Source organism: Mastigoproctus giganteus, chromosome 2 (genome assembly GCF_048544385.1).
Source record: "Mastigoproctus giganteus isolate SK-2022 chromosome 2, ASM4854438v1, whole genome shotgun sequence".
NCBI lineage: Eukaryota > Metazoa > Arthropoda > Arachnida > Uropygi > Thelyphonidae > Mastigoproctus > Mastigoproctus giganteus.
This window is the reverse complement of record NC_143576.1, coordinates 95,541,246-95,561,210: the sequence shown is the minus strand read 5'-3', so window position 1 is coordinate 95,561,210 and position 19,965 is coordinate 95,541,246. Positions and strand designations below refer to the sequence as shown.

The following is a 19,965-nucleotide window of genomic DNA, read 5'->3' as shown; positions in this document are numbered from 1 at the left end:
GTTGGATTACAGGCTTTGTCTTATTCAAATCTGTATATGCCATAAGCTGACACTGGGAAAGCAGATCTTTCATGCTATTTGCCAGTACTCTGTACAGAGGGCTGAGATGGTAGCAATGAGTGAACATACTTATCCAAAATCCTCTGGGGTAACCACACTTTTGGAGATCAGTTGTGATACACCTAACCTCCTCCAGTTTATCATCAGAGGTGCTGCAGTGGAACCAAGCTCTATCCAATAAAGCCCTAATTGTGCTATTCTTATGGGTGTTGGTTTTTGTCATACTATAATGTGTGTGTGTATTGCCCCAACATATGGGCTTTCTATAAAATTTTGTTTTCAATGTAAATCCATCTTTACAAATTATATTTAGTATTTTATAAATATTTATTAAATATTCTATCATTTATGAGGTTGTCCTATTTGAAGAATCAGCAGTGTAATCATGCAAAGAATTAATCCATTTTATTTCTGAGTTTTTTTTTTTTTTTTTCCTCAAATAATAACTGCAAAGTATAATTATTAGTGAGAGTGAACCATACCAGATCATTCAATGGTGGAACTCTCAGTCTTTTCATTGCTTTCTGACGATTTCCAGCTTCCAACTCTCTTGTAAAGAGAATCTAAAGAAAAATAATTTAGATATATATATATATAATAGAATTTTTTTAGTCCTATATATAAACTCATATACAGGGTGTCTCAAAAATACACGGCATAACTTCAGGAATGAGTTCCTCATATATAGACAATAAAAATATTTTATATCAACATAGTTCCAGAAATGCTTGGTTCCCGAGTTATTAACCAGAATGTCTTATCTCTCGCAGATGATTTCCTTCATCACAAGGTTCTGACAAAATCTGGTGGTTTTCCATTCTGACAATGTACTCAAATCAGGAGCAAGCGGATATGCATTTTATGTACGGTTTGGCGAATGGCAATGCTCTGGAAGCTCGTCATTTGTACCATGAAAGGTTCCCAGAACAAAGATGTCAAGACAGGAAAATGTTTGAAGGTATCCATCGCCGCCTTTGTGAACATGGGACCTTTACACCTCATGCTGCCAACAGAGGACGACCAAGATCTACGACTCCTGAAGTAGAGGAGTGGACCAACTGCCTGGCCTCCATGCTCACTGATTTAAACCCATTAGATTTCTTCTTGTGGGGCCATTTAAAGTCACTCGACTCTGGTAGCTGATGTGGAAACTCTCCGCAATCGAATTGTAGCAGGTTGTGAGACAATACAAAACATGCCAGGAATTTGGCATCGTCTTCACGAGTCTGTGAGACGTCGATGTGAGGCCTGTATTCAGGCAGAAGGTGGACATTTTGAACAATTACTATAAGGTGATGTGAACAGTTAAGTGTCATAGACAGACCTTCAAAACTCGGAAACCAAGCATTTCTGGAACTATGTTGATACAAAATATTTTTATAGTCTACGTATGAGGAACTCATTCCTGAAGTTATGCCGTGTATTTTTGAGGCACCCTGTATAAATACTTTATATAAATAAATGCTCTGCAATATTTGCAGTGGCAACAATCAAGTTTACATTAAAATATCACTCTCTCAATATTTAGAATAATTACAAAAATAAACAAATCTGCATAAATAAGAAAAATCTGAAATAAGATGTTTTAAAACTATTCTTTTACTACAAAATTAGAAAGTTAAGCAAATAAAAAAAAAATTATCACAAAAAAGTTCTGAATTTACAACCTAACTCATGCCATCATTGCTACAGCACTCTCTCTCTCTCTCTCACAATTTTACTTTCCGTACAGACTATGAATATGCCAGATACCCTCTATAATGGTTGATTGTGTCAGTTGATTCTCTCATACAACTATTTACATCAAGTGGGCTTACTTTCTTCTCACATTTCTAATTACTTTATAGCATGCTGAGAATATTATTGTGTCATTTCATGTTTTGCATGGGGTAAATAAATTTCTCTGACAATGACCATCAGGAGTCAAAGATTAATCAAGTTTTCTAACTTTTGATCTCAGCAGTATTCACTTCTTTTTCCCTGGTTCAAGAAATTAATAACAGCAAAAATCTGTACTTTCAGAAAGTTATTTTAGTTAATACGTGTTGTGTGAATTAACACTGTGTTTTTGAAAATACAGACCAATCCATTTATAATGAACTTGGAGGTTAACAAAAACATTGTTATATCCATAAATTCATTATAAAAGTAATTTCAACAAAACAGTTGAAGTACAGTCCAATGTTATGTAAAAAAAAAAAATCAATAGCAAAGCAACAAAAAGTAAGTAATAAATAAGCATAACTGACACATTCAAATGAACTTATTTTAATTAACCATTCATCTAAATTAAACTGTTTTTTTTTTTTTTTTTTTCACCACAAATTTAAATCAAGTTTTCAAAAATATCCATTTTATCTAATACCCTCTTCTAGGTATGAAATCGAAAAAACTTTTAACTCTATCTAAACATGAGATAATTTCTGCAGAATAACATTTTCTTGACTTGTGGTAATTTATCTTTACTATCACCTGTAAGATATTTTTTCAGAATTGGAACTTCAGCAGCAATTGCAGCATCTGTTAATAATGGGGCTTACAAACAAGTCATGACATGTAGTACAAAAGTCCATTCAAAGTGACACCATTGGTGATCTCACAGAAGAGAATGATTTTATCCATACACAGCTTTTCTGTATTCTCACCATCAAATGTTAATTTTTCACTTCCAATTGCAGCAAAATTACCTTTCTGAAAACAGTTTTACACTATAGATACTTTGACATAATTACATGCCTTCCATCCAAACTATATCAAATAATGATTTACAAGATTAAACACTGAAGAGATCTCCCAATACTGCATAAAAGAAGTGTTGCAAACTGCAACAAGTAAAGCTGAAGATGCTATTGCTGACTGTATGCAGACAAAAAAAAAAAAAAAATGAAACTATATAATGGAAAAAAAATAATAATAAAATTCAGAACAGAGAAGCAAAGGGCTACACCCATCCAGGGAAGCACAGTGGTATCTTGCAGAAAGCATGTGCAACTGCTTCATAAAAACATACAAGGAAACCTCCTCCTCTACTGTACAAACAATTTTTATCTATTTTTTTCATTAGATAGTTTGATTTTTTTAAAATTTTTCTTTTATGCAGGTAGCAGTTGGCACCTCTTCAGGATTAACTGATACAGTTTGCAACAATGTTTTAACTGGGTATACAAAGTATTTAATTTTGAAAATCATTATTTGATTACATCACATTTAATTTACATTTCTAATGAACTCCAATGTCGATAGCACAGTCATTTGTGTTTTTCGTGTGTTCTTCCATTCCATTAAAATTAAAATTTTACATTTCATAAGGCTTGTATACCTTTAACAGTAATTAACAATTAAAATATATATATTATTTACAAAAGAGAATTTCTACACTGCGGCTATTCCTATTCATGCTGATAACACAGAAGTACAAAGGAACTATATAAACAAGAACTTTCCTATATATGTGTTCATTCTAATGGTCAGATATTAAACCATAAATCAGTTTAACACAGACAAATGTCCTTTTTACCAAAAACTTGGCTGAGTTTCTCAAACAAAAAGTAACTTATGAAATCATAAAAGACAAACGTTTTTCTTAAATTTTACAAAAAATTCATAAAATATGGCAAATATAGATATGATTCAAGCTGTAAATGTTTAACAAAATTTCACCAAATTTATATTAGTACAAATTGATCAGTGAGCCAAGTATACTGCAAAGAACGAGTAAACTTAGTGCACCAAATATATATAGCATTAAAAGAAAATTAAACTTATAATCACAGTACTAATTCTTAATATTCTACTAGTAGACATTCTTAAAATATCTTTGAATACAGTAGTTGTTTCAAAGATATATTATATAAAATTAAAGATATGAGTAATTATTACTGATCAATAATATGTCACAGAATTCCCAGTATTCTACTGGTGAAGTTGCCCATTAAACAAGGAAACAATAATTAAAATACAGGGTGATTGTTTGAAATGAGAACCTAGAAAGTGCAATAACTTTGAGTAAAAGTGCCATTTACAGGTAACAATCTTTATTCTGTGCAGAGTATCACGTCTAAAAATGCATAAAACTACAAATGTATATGTACAGTGCAAGTAGTAAATGAGCTTAGTTCAGCACACAGGAGCAGGTGTTCACTGTGGACCATTACTTCAAAAGAGTGTTGTTTAAAACTACTAAACATGATGTTTGTAGGCAATTTTGGCAACTTTAAAACATCATAGGACAACTTTAAAATCTGCAATATGGATGCTTGAAAAAATATTCGGGGTGACCAGGAATGTGAATGCTGGTGTGTCAGTTTTGCACATTCCCAAATGCTGTCAGCAACATTTATGAATGTGTTTTATCATCAGATGTGTTGTGTTTACAATGGTGATCATTTTCAACATTTTTGTGGAAAATTAAGTTATGTTAAAGAATAAAGAATATTACTTGTAAATTTGTGTCTCTAGTACTGTTTTACTCTGTTTTACTCAAAGTTATTTGCATTTTTGTGGATTTATATTTCAAATGATCATCCAGTGTAAACAGATTGCTATAATTTTTCATTTGTGTATCAATGTTTACATTATTTATTTATTATTTGTTATATCAAAAATAAAAGTTACATTTTGGCATTCATTAACATTCAATCTATTCTCAATGATGAACAATCTCATTTATATCTATCATTTACACCACTTTAATTTTTTCAAAAAAAAAAAAAAGGGGGGGGGGATTAAAAAAATGCAATATTTCATTTGATCACATAACAAGAAAAAACTACACTGAAAAAAAAATCATCTTGCTAGAGTATCCAACTTACAGATAAACAGCTTAAAATATCTTACTGAGATCAAAAGCAGCTATCTGATTATATAACTTCATAATTAAAAGTTTATCTATTAATTCTGGTTAATATCATACACTTGATTCCCCATCACAATCTATTTTCAGGAACAGTTTTGACAATATATAAAAAACACTGATAACCATTAACTATAATTAAAATGAATAATTTTTCACTGAATAGATAATACAAGCAACTCTTTATATACACACACACTGAAAGAAATTCTGTTTCCCATCCCAAAAATTTGTTATGTATTTCTCTCTCTCTCTCTCTCTCTCTCTCTCTCTCTCTCTCTCTCTCTCTCTCTCTCTCTCAATTTTAGCTTGATTCAATATTTAAAGTTTTGATCAACACAATAGCATACAATAGAAGCCCTCTTAACCAACTCACTGGATTAATCAACATGCCTTATTCCTCTATAAAACATACCATCTGATGCTCATGGCAACTACAGTGTGGTGTGTAACGGATAATGGTCCAGTATGCTTGTGACTAATGCTGTATTCCACACCCACTTGCTGAATCTTGTACTTCTTGAAAGCTTAATGTGCATTTATTCCAAATCATGTTTGAACTGGTAAAATTGTAGTTTTCCAACAAATCGTCACCTATTTATTGGAAAATTAAATTATGGGAGATATAGAAATCGCATACACTATGAAAGAAACAAATGAATCTAAATTTGAAGGCCAATAATTTCTCATATAGAAGCAAAAAATGTCATAGATGCAGTTTTACATTATAATGAACCGCTTGATGAACAGTCAATGATGTACAAAATTGCTGAAAAATGTCACATTTCATTAATTAAATAAATGAAAATTACTGAATTTTATGTAAATGAATGTATGTACATGTTTTAAGCAAAAATAAAATTCTTAAGATAAAATTCTTTTTTTTTTATGATTGTCTGTTTTAACTGACTTCTTTAATTAACTGACCAACTACTAGTCCTAACTACATCAGATAAGAGGGCTTCAGCTGTACTGTCATGTACACAGCAGTACGCTGTAGTAAGTGAGTGTGTGTGTGTGTGTGTATATATTTTACATTAAACATATTAAATTTGGATGATACTTGAAGATCAAAATACCTCAGTTTCCTGAATAACTTTATCAATATTTTTGTTAGTATAAAAAACTGCTTACATTACACATATTTACATAAAAACTGCTTACAATTAAACATATTAAATTTGGATGATACTTTAAGATCACAATACCTCAGTTTCCTGAATAACTTTATCAATATCTTTGTTAGTATAAAAAACTGCTTGTTCAACATGACTTTGTCTCCATTTAGCACCAGCATCAGTTCCAACCAACTAAAAATATTAAACATTATAAAATGTTGTTCAAAAGTTACTTTACTTTTAAAAAATTATCATTTAAGATTAAAATTTATAAGAAACAATTGATATGACTAACTTTTCCAGAATATCAATAAGCTAAAAAGTATAAGTGATTGAAAAGATCATGCAACATTCATTTTTTATGGTTTCTAATTTGTCATCTTAATGAGTCAATTAAAAACAATAAATTATTAGTTTCTAACAGTCATTTTTAATAGAATTATTAAACAGTAAAAACTGATCACCTTTACAAGGTTATCAAATTATATCACTTAAACATATGAACATGTTTTTAAATATACTTAAAAATAAAAATGACAAAATGTTTTTTTTTTTTTTTTCAGTACACCATAATTTACTGGATAAATATCACACAGGGATAATTGCATATAAAATTGGTTTGTATTAATTTTACAAGAGCACAGATAACATTTTCAGATAAAATCAGTTTGAGTATACAAAATTTGAAGTTAAAAATTGTATAAACCAAACTGGTAATAAGTACAACCTTAATTAAATAGAATTAAATAGAACTTAATTAAACTCAAAAGAAACATATATAACTGCAAAAGCTGGTTGAATGTTATGAAAAAATGTACTATTAAATAAAAAACATTAAATGCTATAATACTACCTTTACTGCCCTTAATGTATGAAGCAGAAGAGCTTGAAATGTTAAACTTTAAAACATATAAATGTATAAACTTTAGCTTTCAGACACTGAATAAGCTTTAGTCAGTATAAACTGACTAAAGCTTATTCAGTGTCTGAAAAGCTCTCAAGTAACCTCATTGTAAGTTCAGATCACCTTCTCTCGCCTGACACACTCGGCAGGCGAGAGAAGGTGAGATAAAGGAAAAAAACTGGCTCTCTAGCATTCTGTTTTATTATGAAAATATTTTAACTAATGGCAAATACTGAAGCGGTTATGTCACTGGGGTCCAGTACTGACAAAAAGTTTGGTTCATTGTATGTTATCCATTATTTCTAAAGCCCATTAAATTAAGGTCCGTTAATATGAGGGTTTACTGTATGTAGCTGTACAACTATATTTAGATTTGTATCATATTTGGCCTAATTAGCTTTCTAGGTGGGTGGGGTGATTAAATTTTTTAAATAAATGACAAAATACTTCCCTTTTAAGAAACACTGTTTATCTGAAAGTATTGCAGAATCACTACAACTTGTTACTGAAATGGTGACTTACCTACCTATCCTTTTCCTGCCTTTATTATGAATAAATTGAAGGCATAGTTCAGCAAAACATGACACACTATTCTTAGTAATCCTGGATATAACATCAATGCACAAACACACAGTGGGTGACCACCCAGGTGTGAACCAACGTAAGCAGGGGTCGAGGTATGGCGCCCACACCACATGGAGGAATGCTGCCCCTCTGTGTTACCAGGCAATACTAGGTGGTAGATGACTCTCATCAACCAGTGCAATACCATCACTTTGCTTATTGGAGGCTTGAAGTGGTGGAACCCATGTTTAGTCTCTAGAGCCAAGTTCTGGTCAACCCTTCCCCATCTCTTCCATCATGCAGTATGATTGATGACTTTTGAGGTTAGGATGACCATTATGGCGAGATCCAATCTTCCTTCAAGGGTACAGCTCTAAAACAGTGTTTGCAGGCCGGCCACTGGTTAGCACACCAGACCGAACCTATTGGTAACTCTTTAGGAGGCTTCCATATCTGGAGATTTTAATTTCCCAGATATTGACTGGAATTTGGGGGCTGGTTACTCACACACTAGTAGGGCTTTTGTGGATTTATTGGATGATTGTTTTCTACATCAGCATGTTCGGGACGCAACTAGAGGGAGTAATACTCTTGATTTGATTATCAGCAGTGATTCTTCATGCATTAAGAATCTGCAGATAAACGAACCACTAGGTGGCAGTGATCACAGTGTGCTGAAGTGGGATTTACTCAAAGAGGTAACTACCATTAGGGGTAAAGGGAAGGGTTATTGCTTCCGTAAAGGCGACTACGATGGACTGAGACAGTATTTAAATTCTATACAGTGGGACCAACTGATGATGTTACCAACAGCAAATTCAAAATGGGAAGCATTCAAAGAACTTATCTTGGAAGCTACTAGGCTTTACATACCAACTAAGAAATATTGTTCAAGGTTTAGGCCAAAATGGATGTCAGATGAACTAATGAGGCATATGGCAGAGAAGAAAAATGCATGGGATACTTACAAATTAACACATGACACAGAAGCCTATGATAGATACAAGTTGATATGCAACCAAGTTACAAAGGAGGTTAGGCAGGCAAAGGCAGATTACGAGAAATCCTTGGCAAGGGATGCAAAGAAAAACAGCAAAGAGTTCTTTACTTATGTTAACTCTAGAAGGAAGGGGATGAATCAGATTGGTCCACTTGATATTGATGGGTCAACTGTTGATGATCCTGCTCAGGTAGCTAACAAACTAAATGAATATTTTGCATCGACATTCACACATGAGGAGTTATTCAGCAAGGGGAATGCCAGAGGTGTATTCAACTCTAGCAGTAAGCTACAGAATCTTGAAATAACTGGGAGTAAAGTGGAGGAGAAACTGTTGAAGATAAACACAAGAAAGGCACCCGGGGTGGATGGGATCTATCCGTTTATATTAAAGGAGGCAGCAAAGGAAGTAAGCAAACCCTTAGCCATAATTATGAGAGCTTCCTTGGACTCAGGGGAGGTACCCATAGACTGGAAATGTGCAAATGTGACCCCAATTCACAAAGGAGGATCAAAGGCTGACACAAGTAATTATAGACCTGTGAGCTTAACTTCTGTTCCAGGAAAATTAATGGAGGCACTGGTTAAAGAAGCACTGCAGGATCATTTAGACAAGACTTCAGTTATAGCTCAGACACAGCATGGTTTTGTTAAGGGGAAGTCTTGCCTGACCAACTTCATTGGATATTATGATGCAGTCACAAAAGAACTGGATGCAGGGAATAACTTTGATATTATATACTTGGATCTTAGAAAGGCTTTTGATACTGTTGCACATGGAAGACTGCTACACAAATTGGAGCAGTGTGACATTGGAGGCAAATTGCTGCTATGGATAAAGGGGTGGTTGAGGGGGAGAAGACAGAGAGTGGTAATCAATGGACACTGCTCATCGTGGACTAATGTTATTAGTGGAGTCCCTCAGGGCTCAGTGTTGGGTCCATTATTGTTTTCTGTATTTATAAATGATATTGATGATGGTATATCAAGCTTAATGTCCAAGTTTGCAGATGATACAAAGGTTGGCAGGGTTGTCAAGGACACTACTGACACTATGCTGCTGCAACAGGATCTGGAAAGGTTGAGCAGATGGGCTGAGAGGTGGCAAATGAAGTTTAACATTGACAAATGTAAAGTACTACACATGGGAAACAGCAACCCCAGAGCAACGTATCAACTCTGTGGTACTACACTGACAGTGGTAGAGAATGAAAGGGACTTGGGGGTGGTTGTGCAGGCAGATATGAAGTTCTCTGAGCAGTGCAGACGGGCTGCAAGAGTAGCTCATGAAGTATTGTCAATGATATCCAGGAATTTTTCCAGCAGGGATAAGGAGATAATTATTCCATTGTATAAGACAATGGTCAGGCCACACCTAGAGTACTGTATACAGGTCTGGAGGCCTCATTTCAAGAAGGATGTAGAGCTGCTGGAACGAGTACAGAGAAGGGCAACAAGATTAATGAATGGAACAAAGGGGTGCTCTTACGAAGAAAGGCTTAAGTTTTGCAAATTACAGTGTCTGGAGACTAGGCACCAGTGAGGTGATCTGATAGAGGTGTATAAAGCCTTGAATGGTTTAAGCATGCTCAATGCTGATGGGATTCTTCCTCTAGCTCAGAAAAATCACCTGAGAGGGCATAAATTCAAATTGAGGAAAGACAGATGTAGGATAGACGTGAGGAAATTTGCCTTTAGCCAGCGGGTGGTTGGTTGGTGGAACAGACTTCCATCCCTTGTGGTGGAGGTTGATAGCCTAAATAAGTTTAAGGCTCAGCTGGACAGGTATTTGGAACGAACAGAGGGGTGAAGTGGAAGTGGGTTTTTTTTTTTTTTTTTTTTTGGCTGATGCTGCATAAGCTTGCTTTCTTGCATCAAATGCCTCTACTAATGCTAATGCTAATCAGCTAGTGTATAATCTTGCTACCTCTACTCTGCCAGATAGTGACTGGAGGGATTCCGAGTAGTGTGTATGCAGGGGAGCATTGCTGAGGCCACATTATGTCAAGGATCTGGGTATATTCTTATCATATGTACGCCATATCCAAGAATTTACAGCATGACCCCCCCCCCACTTTTTCTTACTATTGAATACACCATGAATTGTCAAACTAATACAGCAAGCTTATCTGCGAAAAGATCTAAACCTCCCAAACACTTCCTAGTTCATTTCACAAATATACAGTGTCTCAATTCTAATCTCAAAAATGTCTATTTCCACTTTCAGTCTGCCAAACCCCTTGTACTTTTTCTGACAGAATCCCAGTTATCAGTTGATTCAACTACTGCTCATCTCAGTTACCCAAACTATTTGCTGTATGATTCCTTTTGCCTCGAAGGTGGTACTTGTGCATATGTCCATTCCGATATTCCCTGTCAGGGACTTGGTAATTTGGAATCTCCTCTCTTTGATCTTTTCTGGCTTAAAATCTCTCTACCTCATTGTGTCAAATTCACCTGTTGTCTCTACCGTTCTCCCAACTCCACTAATCACTTGGAGCTCTTTGACTTCCTCTCTTTGCAACTTGACTTTCTCCAGTCCAACTTTCCTAACAGTGAGGTAATTTTCCTCGGTGATTTTAATGTTCACAACTCCAGCTGGCTTCCGTTTTCTAGTCACACCAACCCAGCTGGCCGAGATGCTGAGGCATTTGCAATTACTGATGATCTTGCACAGAGTGTTCATTTACCTACAAGAATACCAGACAATCCCAACCATACAGCCAACACGCTTGATCTTTTTCTCACAAACAACCCTTCTAAGAACACCGTCGAAGTGAGTGGTCTCTTCTCCAATGGAGCCTTTATCTCACAGCTATTCCCAACCTCATGTTGTTTGGCATTACAAGAATGCAAAATGGGATGACCTGTGATTTTTCTTTTCTTCTTTCCCTTGGTTGGATTACTGTTTCAAAACTTCTGATGTCAACGTTTGCTCAGATAGTGTCAGTGAAATTATTCTCATAGGAATGGAATCCTTTATCCTATACTCCATTTTAAAATCTCGTCCTTTATCTAAACCTTGGTTTTCCAATAAATGTGCTAAGGCCGTTCGGGAGAAGAATGTTGCATATCATAATTGGCTTGTTTCCAGTTTTTCAGTTTCATTTTCTGCTTATACCAAAGCTCGCAACAATTGTAAAGCAGTTATTAATCAGTCCAAACTAGATTTTGAACAGGCTAAGAGTAGAAAACTTGCTTCTTGCCCCTAATGGTAGCCAAGCATTCTGGTCTCTTGCCAAAGCTATTGGCTGCAACTTTTGCCCACCTCTGTCAAAATCAGTTGGTTCTGTTGTCACTTCAGCCAAGGATAAAGCTGACCTCCTAGCATCCCATTTTATTTCCAACTCCTGTATTAATGACCTTAGTAAAACACCTCCCACCATTCCCAACATGCTCCATTCAGTGCTTCCTGTGGTCTTCTGTCAAAAGGATGTCAGAAGGATTTTGTCAAATCTTGATACCAAGAAAGCTACAGGTCCAGATGGTATTTCTCCACTTGTTCTCAAAACCTGTGCTCCTGAACTTACTCCTCTTCTTTGCCGCCTTTTTCCACTTTCTTATTCCAAAGATGTTTTTTCCTTTTGCTTGGAAATTTGCTCATATCCAGCCAGTTCCTAAAAAGGGTGACAAATCCCTCCCATCCAATTATCATCCCATTGCAATTACTTCTACTCTTTCTAAAGTAATGGAGAAATAAATTAACTGCCAACTCTTAACCTAGAAACCTTCCATCTGATCAATGATCACCAGTATGGATTCCGTCAGTGTTCAATCCACTGGTGATATTCTGGCTTATGTTACCCATTTATGGACAAATTCAATTGAAAAGTTCGGGGAAACACAAGCAGTTGCTCTTGACATCTCAAAAGCTTTCGATCATGTTTGGCATAAAGGTCTCCTAAACAAGCTTCCATCTTATGGTTTGCCAACTGTTTCTTGTAATTGGTTATTCAGTTTTCTCTCTGATCGCTCACTGAGGGTGATGGTAGATGGCTCTGTCTTCTAACTTTTCCACTAATGCTGGTGTCCTCCTAGGTTCAGTTCTTTCCCCCAGTCTTTTCCTCTTGTATATTAATGACCTTCTTCCATTAACTGGAAATCCTATCCATAGTTTTGCCGATGATAGCACATTGCATTCCACTTTCCATTTTGAGAAACCTTGCCCTGCTCGATCAATTTCAATTTCTTGAATATCTGCTACCAATTCCTTAAATGCCGATCTCCAGATAATTCACCAGTGGGGCAAAGACAACTTAGTTAATTTCAATCCTTCTAAAACTCAGTCTCGTCTTATATCACGCAAAAAGGATTCTTCTGCTCCTATGATTATCTTTGGTGACACTCCGATTTCTAGGCACAATGATATATCTCTTTTGGGGATCACCCTGACTTCTAATCTGTCTTGGCACAAGCACATTACTAATATTGCTTCCTCTGCATCTAAAAAATTTGGTTTTCTCTTTAACTCTCAGCATTACTTTTCTTCTCAACAGCTGTTCACTCTGTACAAATCGCAATCCACCCTACCATGGAATATTGTTCCCACATGTGGGGTCGTGCCCACAAAACCTTTCTCAGGCTTCTAGATTCCATTCAGAAGCAGGCAGTTAGGTTAATTAATGACTCATCTCTGTTTAACAGAGTCTCTCCACTCGCTGTTTCATAGACAAACTGTTTCTGCTGCATGCCTTTTCTACAGATACTTTCATGGGCACTGTTCTGAATTGGCTTCTATAATTCCCGCTCTCTCTTTCAAAACAGTCCGAACACGTGCCGCCACCAGCCAACATCCATTTACTGTCCAACTTCAAACTCACAGAACCAACTTTTCATCTTCCTCGTTTATTCATTCAACTGCAGTTTTCTGGAACAACCTTCCTTCATACGTATTTCCTGAAAATTACAGTCTACAGAAGTTCAAATCTGTTGTCAACAAATATCTTCTTTCATCTTTTCAACCTCCAACCCAAGCATGGTACTAAGTACTATGGGTTTTAATACCTCTCGTGTTTGGGATTTCCATTAAAAAAAAAAAAAAAAAAATCAAAGTTGTTGCTTGGTTTTTAGGAGCATTAGCAACTAAGGCCATATTGCTCAGGGAAATGCGGTGGTCATTCCTTGACCTTTCCGCATCCTCCGTATTTGGTGGTGACGGGCTCGAACCCCGGTCTAATCAAGAAGCGTGTGCTACGCACTGCTGCTCCTTCCCACCTGGCTACGGAGGCGCCTAAAAATCAAAGTAAATATATATGATAGATTCAGGGATAAGTTCCACACAAATTATAAATTTAGACCTCCCTTCCATTTAAGATCTATAACATACTTGAACCAGGGAGAGAGAGCCATGTAGTATTTCACAGCACTTACAGAAACACTCGGTATCTTGTCATAGATCACTACTATTAATGAAATCTCCTCCAATTCCAAGGATTCCACAAATTTCTCCCTTTCCTCCTTCTCCTCCTCCCCCCAGTCTGCTCATAGTCTTGTTCTCTCTGGCGGTTTTCTATAATTTTCACTGCAAGAGCAATCATGAATAGCCATATAACAGTTCCTAATTTTCAAAAAAAGAATGGGTTATTGGCACGATCATGTCATGGCACAGGCAGATGGCAGCACCAGTTTTGAGGAATACATAAGAGAACAGCAGACAAAAGTGAAAGCAGAATCAGACTGGGATGAAGAAATGACTAGACTCCTACATGTTACCAACTGATACCAAAATGCAGATATTTCTGTTCATCGGAGAGCTCAGTAAGTAGATTATCCCAAGTCAGCTACTGAGAATATCATACGACAGTATATATGAAAGAACATAAAAAGTAATACCTCCTGCTTTAACTAACTAATGCAGCCCTGGAAAATCTCATGTTAGCCAAATTCACACTAGTGAATTTTTTTTCCTGTAGAAGCATGACTTCAAAAAAGAACATGTCTTATCACAGAAATTAGATTCAAACAGTAAATTAGTACAGAAATAGTATAATAAATGTATGAAAATATAAATTGAAGTCTAATAAAATTTACTAATATAAAATACTTATGTAAATGGTTTAAACCTTACCTCCAAAGATTCTACTGAAAAAAATCGGGTGTGGCTGTGTCGGAGCACGGCCGAAGGGGTTTTACGTGAATACGTCACGACAGCAGATTATATATGTGTTGGGAAGTGTAAATAAATGAAAACAAGTTTAATAATCGATTACAATTTTATTTATCATAGGTCTATGATAAGAGAAATAAGATACAAAGGGTAGACAAGATACATCCAAGTTTCTGGTGAAAGTCAGATCAATACAAGTGTTATCGAGCATGGTCGCCATGGTCTGAACATAAGTGAGATTAAACTTGCATTGCATAAAGTCCTGGAGTGATCGGTTTCATGACACATCAACATTGATGTCACCAGTGATGATGATCAGCAGGACTGGCTCGATACTGGGGATTATTTTCTTTATGCTTTTCGAGTATTGCAGCAGCAGGGATCGATAGATACAACATTCTTTGCTGAATGATGGGGTATATTCAGCAACATTCTATTGCTGAATGAATTGGGCTCCATCGATTCAATGGGACAGTCGCTCTCCATCACCTCACTATCGTCAGATGCTTCCCAGTTTATTGTAATGTTTGTACAATGGTTGATTCATCGAGTAACGAAGCCAAGCCTTTACGACAGATTTCTTCACGAAACCACTCAAATATGTAGATTTGTGTTTCAAGTTCTTTATATTCATGTTGAAAGTGTGATCATCATCCAAACGCTGGGACAACTGCTGCACCATAGTGTTCACGTCGACTGGCACATTTATGACTTGACCCACTATGCCATATCTGCCGTCGTAACGAAGCCTTCGGATCTGCATGAATGGAAAACGTGGCGAAATCAGCCATGCACTGATTGGGTCCAACAGTGGCAGTCCGCTGGGCTTTCGTGGATACTTGAAACTGTTCGATCGCGACAAGTTTGGAATCTTATTACTGTCCAGTGATTTTCTGCAAGAACTGCGCAACTTGAAATCAGCAACTGCTTTGCCCAGGAACGTGTTATAGAACAGTAGCATGTGTTTTGACTTCACTGGCTTCAGGTCTCGCAGAAACCATAGTCTGTCACACACATCACATTTATGACCGAATGGACTGTTCACAAACATGCTCTCGAAACGTTCACTCGCTGACCTCCGATGGTCTTCCATTATCACTGATCTTCCGAAATCCACATCCATTTCTTCCAATCCAACTTCTGAAGTGGTGGCATAGCCACTTACATCATTTACATCCATGGGTTCATGCACCACCGCCGCCGAAGTGCTAGTGCCGTCAGCCGCGTGCTGCGCCGCTTCCATTTTTTTTCGCTCCCGATACTTCCTTATTCGTTCCGACCCAGACATTGGGGTATTATTGGAAAGCTGACGAGCTGCTCTTTCCCATCGTATGCATTCAACATATTTCTGGCAAGTATAGGCAGATATTGTGAAATTTCTAAAAATTTTCAACTTCACAACTTTACATTGTCTTCACCAACACTGTATTGAAATTTAATTATTTCACATTAAACCAATAGATATCGATGATAGCTGTTGATTGACACTAAAACGAGCATCGTACCACGACTGAGTGTGAAGTTATACTGGGTGGAAGTTTCCAAAGTGCTGCAGATCATACAGAAAATGGAGGACCCCCACTGCCACCAGTGTGGCGCGGCGCCCTATCTGAAGGTCACTGACGAATCTTTATTCCCTCAACTATTGAATGATATCAGTTTGGTTTGGCTACCTTTAATAGTTTAGAAATTATTAAGCCAAACCTTATCGAATGATTTCATTACACTCAACTTTACTTTTCATCCCGTACCCCCTAATACTGTTCTGAATTTAAAGACGTATTCACGTCAAAAAGATGAATTTAATTCCCCTAGCCCAGCAGTTTTAACTTTAGTTGGCTGTGGATCCCACAGACAACTAAAGTTCCCACAACTTGATATTTTTTTACAATTTTTCAAATTATAAACAATATAACAAGAATTGAAGAACTGTGTGCCTCCTGATAAGATGAAAAAATTAAACTTAAGAAACTTTAATATTAGTATAAGCCACATAATGTATGGAAGCCACAGGCCTTTGCTGCACCAGCCAAAGGGGAGGGAGGAATTCTTATGTATTTTGCTCCTGACACAGGTACCGATTCAGCTAGCCTCCGTAGCCGAGTGGTCAGGAGCGGCAGTGCAGTAGCACACACTCTTTGAGTAGACCGGGGTTCAAGCCCCTGACTGCTGAATACAGTCGGTCTGCCAACCCGCACTGGACCAGCATGGCAGATTATGGTTCATTTCCCTCAGCATGAATTGTTGAGGAGGCTTCCATCCTGCAGTGGGTTGATAATGGCTGCACTTTACCTTTTTTTTTTTTATTAGCCTCTAATGCCCATGCACATAACTCCTCCCAGTAATTAACAACTCACTAATTAAAAGAAACTTCCAAAAATTCAGTCTATACTGCTTCCCCATAATTTGAAATTTTGGCCTCGATATCTAGTATCCTTTATAACCATGAAACTTTCACCTTCATTCATTCTAACATCTCCTCTCCGAGTACTACAGACTTCAATCAGATCCCAAACACTAAGCTCCATAACCCAAATTTGAAATCTTCCCTCATACAGGCACCCTTTTTCTTTTTCATTTTACCTTTTCAAGAAGCTGTCTTTTTTTAAATGAAGTCTTCATACTTGGATCTAACATTTTAAGTGTAGTCTCACTTGATTTTTGATTGATAAATGAAAGAGGAAATGTGATTCACAGAAAATGTGGCATACAGACAATTCTTTCAGGTAACAACCAAAAAGTAATCAGCAACTTTGCAAATGGCATAAAATGGCAGTAAATAAGAAAAAAAAAAAAGATGCATTTACTACTACATTACTAATATAGCTTACCTTGTCATGCTTTTTTAAAATTTTTCTATAGCCAGTAAAGTTCAAAATTTGATAGTTCTGCAATAAGATAAGTCCAAGATAGAACTCACTAAATGCTAATTTCAGCTCGTGAATTTTTCTTGAGTGAACAAATTTTCCTACACCTTTGTCCAATGCTTTCAATCGTATCGGAGGCCTAAAATGTAAAACATTAAACAGTTTAAATCTTGAATATAAGAAGGATTAGAACATTTTTGAGGGACAGTTAGGTTACTGACTGAAGGCAGACCCAACATCACTAGCCCCATGCCCTTGGCACACCACTGCAGGGTTGTATTGTTGTGAACTATATCACAGTTTTGTGATGTGCAGAATGAAAAACTAAGACTTGACCCCAACCACAGAAATACTGATAACCAATATTAAAGCTGGTCTCAGCACCTCCCTTGTTTGTATGATAAAAATTTATCCACAGTAAGATTTGGGATGCTGTTATAAAGCTCATATCCAAAATTGGGGCTAACCCAAACTGCTTGAATACCAGTTCAGACAGGAGTTTCAAACAGAAAACATCTAGTTTGCAGAAAGAAAATCTAGAACCAACCACAACTCTTAGAATGTAAGTTCAGGCAAAAAAGCCAAATGAAGACCGAGTAAAAATCTGGTATTAACAGATATGATAGCTATCATCTTTAGGGCCGGCTTGAACAGCAGCACAGCCTACTATCAGTATAACTAAAGACAGATACAAGGTCCGATACAATTTTTTTTTTTTTATATTTATGATATGTCACTAACTTCCAAATTCTTATAAAAAATAGAAAAAGGACAAGACTTGGATTGCATTTTCATTAGGTGTCAACATGGCTGAACAAACTAAGAATATTTAAGAACTGATGCTTAATGTGAGTAGAGTTTAGCTTTTAACTCTTTGAAGTACAATGTTGCACTGGGCATGAATCGTATTGTTTGTTGTTTGGTTTTTAGGAGCATTAGCAACTAAGGCCATATTGCTCCGGGGATATGCGGTAGTTATTCCCTGACCTTTCCGCATCCTCTGTATTTGGTGGTCATGGGCTCGAATCCCGGTCCAATCAAGAAGCGTGTGCTACACATTGCTGCTTCTACCCACCTGGCTTCAGAGGCACCAACATGAATCATAAAATTCCACTTCAAGTTCAATGTTGTTTCTGATCACAGAATTTGTTTTCCAGCTGTACTGGCGCAATTATCATACTACCATCTATTTACATTTCATATAAACATCTGAAAAGCTAAATCAACGTTTATTGATGTTTATATTCAATATATTAAGCACATTCAGCACTGTTTTTTTAGTCCTTTCTCAATGGGATGTTGTTGGTGCTGAGAACGTCACCGTTTCCAATTCTGAAATCTGTTTTCCCCGGCATACTGCCATTTATTTTTACTTCATATAAAAATCTAAAAAACTCAACCAATATTTATATTCAATAGTTAATGGCAAGCAATGTCCCCCCCCCCCCCATCCTTCTCAAGTCCAGTGTGAAACCGGCAAGGCTGTTCCAATTATAAAATAGGTTTTCCCGCTGTACTGCCATCCATTTATGCTTCATATACACAATCTGAAAAACTAAGCAGTTGTTTACTGATTTATATTCAATTGTTAATGGCCAGCGGCATTGTTTTGCCAGCAGTGGAAGTAACAAAGTAACTTATACTTTGTGTTAGATTGAAGTATTCAGACATGCCATCGAGATACAGTAATGGGCCTATCTAATGGCAAAACTGAGAAATTGTTAGACCATTCTGAACAAATCAAGGGAAAAAAGAGGAAACTTACAAATAAGATACTTTCTGCTTGTTGCATATGGTGCAACTGGGTTTAGGTTTCACTAAATGAACTAAAGGATATTTTTGAAATTATTATCAACAAGAGACTAAATAAAAAAAAAAACTGATATAAATAAATATTGTCCTGAAGAATGGACAGACAGAATTAAATTTTAGAAGAATGTATTTAGCAAGAAGAGATTTCTGCAGATATTTTGGATGTTGCATTCCTTCCCCCACCCCAAAAAAAAAGACAAAAAAGGAATTCAAAATAGGGCCTCTAAAGTAAAAAACATTGTCAATTATCCTGATGAAAGGGGTTGTGAATATTTTGAAAATGTGATGTTCAAAAATAAATTATTTTTTGAACATCAAATACAGTTGAATCTTGTTGATACAAAGTTCAAGAGTGAACTTTCACATTTTGTGATAACAAGGTTCCCGAAAAGTGTCGAAATTTAACCAGTTTTTTTTTTTTTTTTTTTGGTACATGCTATATATCTAAGAATAATATCAAAAATAAATGAAAAAATAAATTAATTTAAATTAATAAAATAAAATAATAAAAATGAAAGCCTTGTCTAACAACACAGTAATAAGAATAACACATTTTTTAAAGATTTTATTTTATTTGTAAGACATACTAAGAGAAACACAATTGTGTTTCTTTTAGTTTAATGGTAATGAAAATATTGTACAGTATATATTTTGATATATACAATACTTTACTATTACAGTA

The 19,965-nt window shown here is 36.0% G+C and overlaps 1 protein-coding gene across 1 annotated transcript in view; it reads right to left on the bottom strand.

Annotated features, from left to right (window-relative positions):
- Positions 1-19,965, bottom strand: part of LOC150089438 (solute carrier family 53 member 1-like) — a 165,410-nt gene that overhangs the window by 100,398 nt on the left and 45,047 nt on the right. Inside the window, exons 5-7 of the mRNA XM_090389982.1 lie at positions 17,436-17,610; positions 6,121-6,222; positions 543-623 (exon numbers count right to left, since the gene is read on the bottom strand). Coding sequence (XP_090246108.1) covers positions 543-623; positions 6,121-6,222; positions 17,436-17,610 — 358 coding nt within the window. The remainder of the gene's footprint in view (positions 1-542; positions 624-6,120; positions 6,223-17,435; positions 17,611-19,965) is intronic.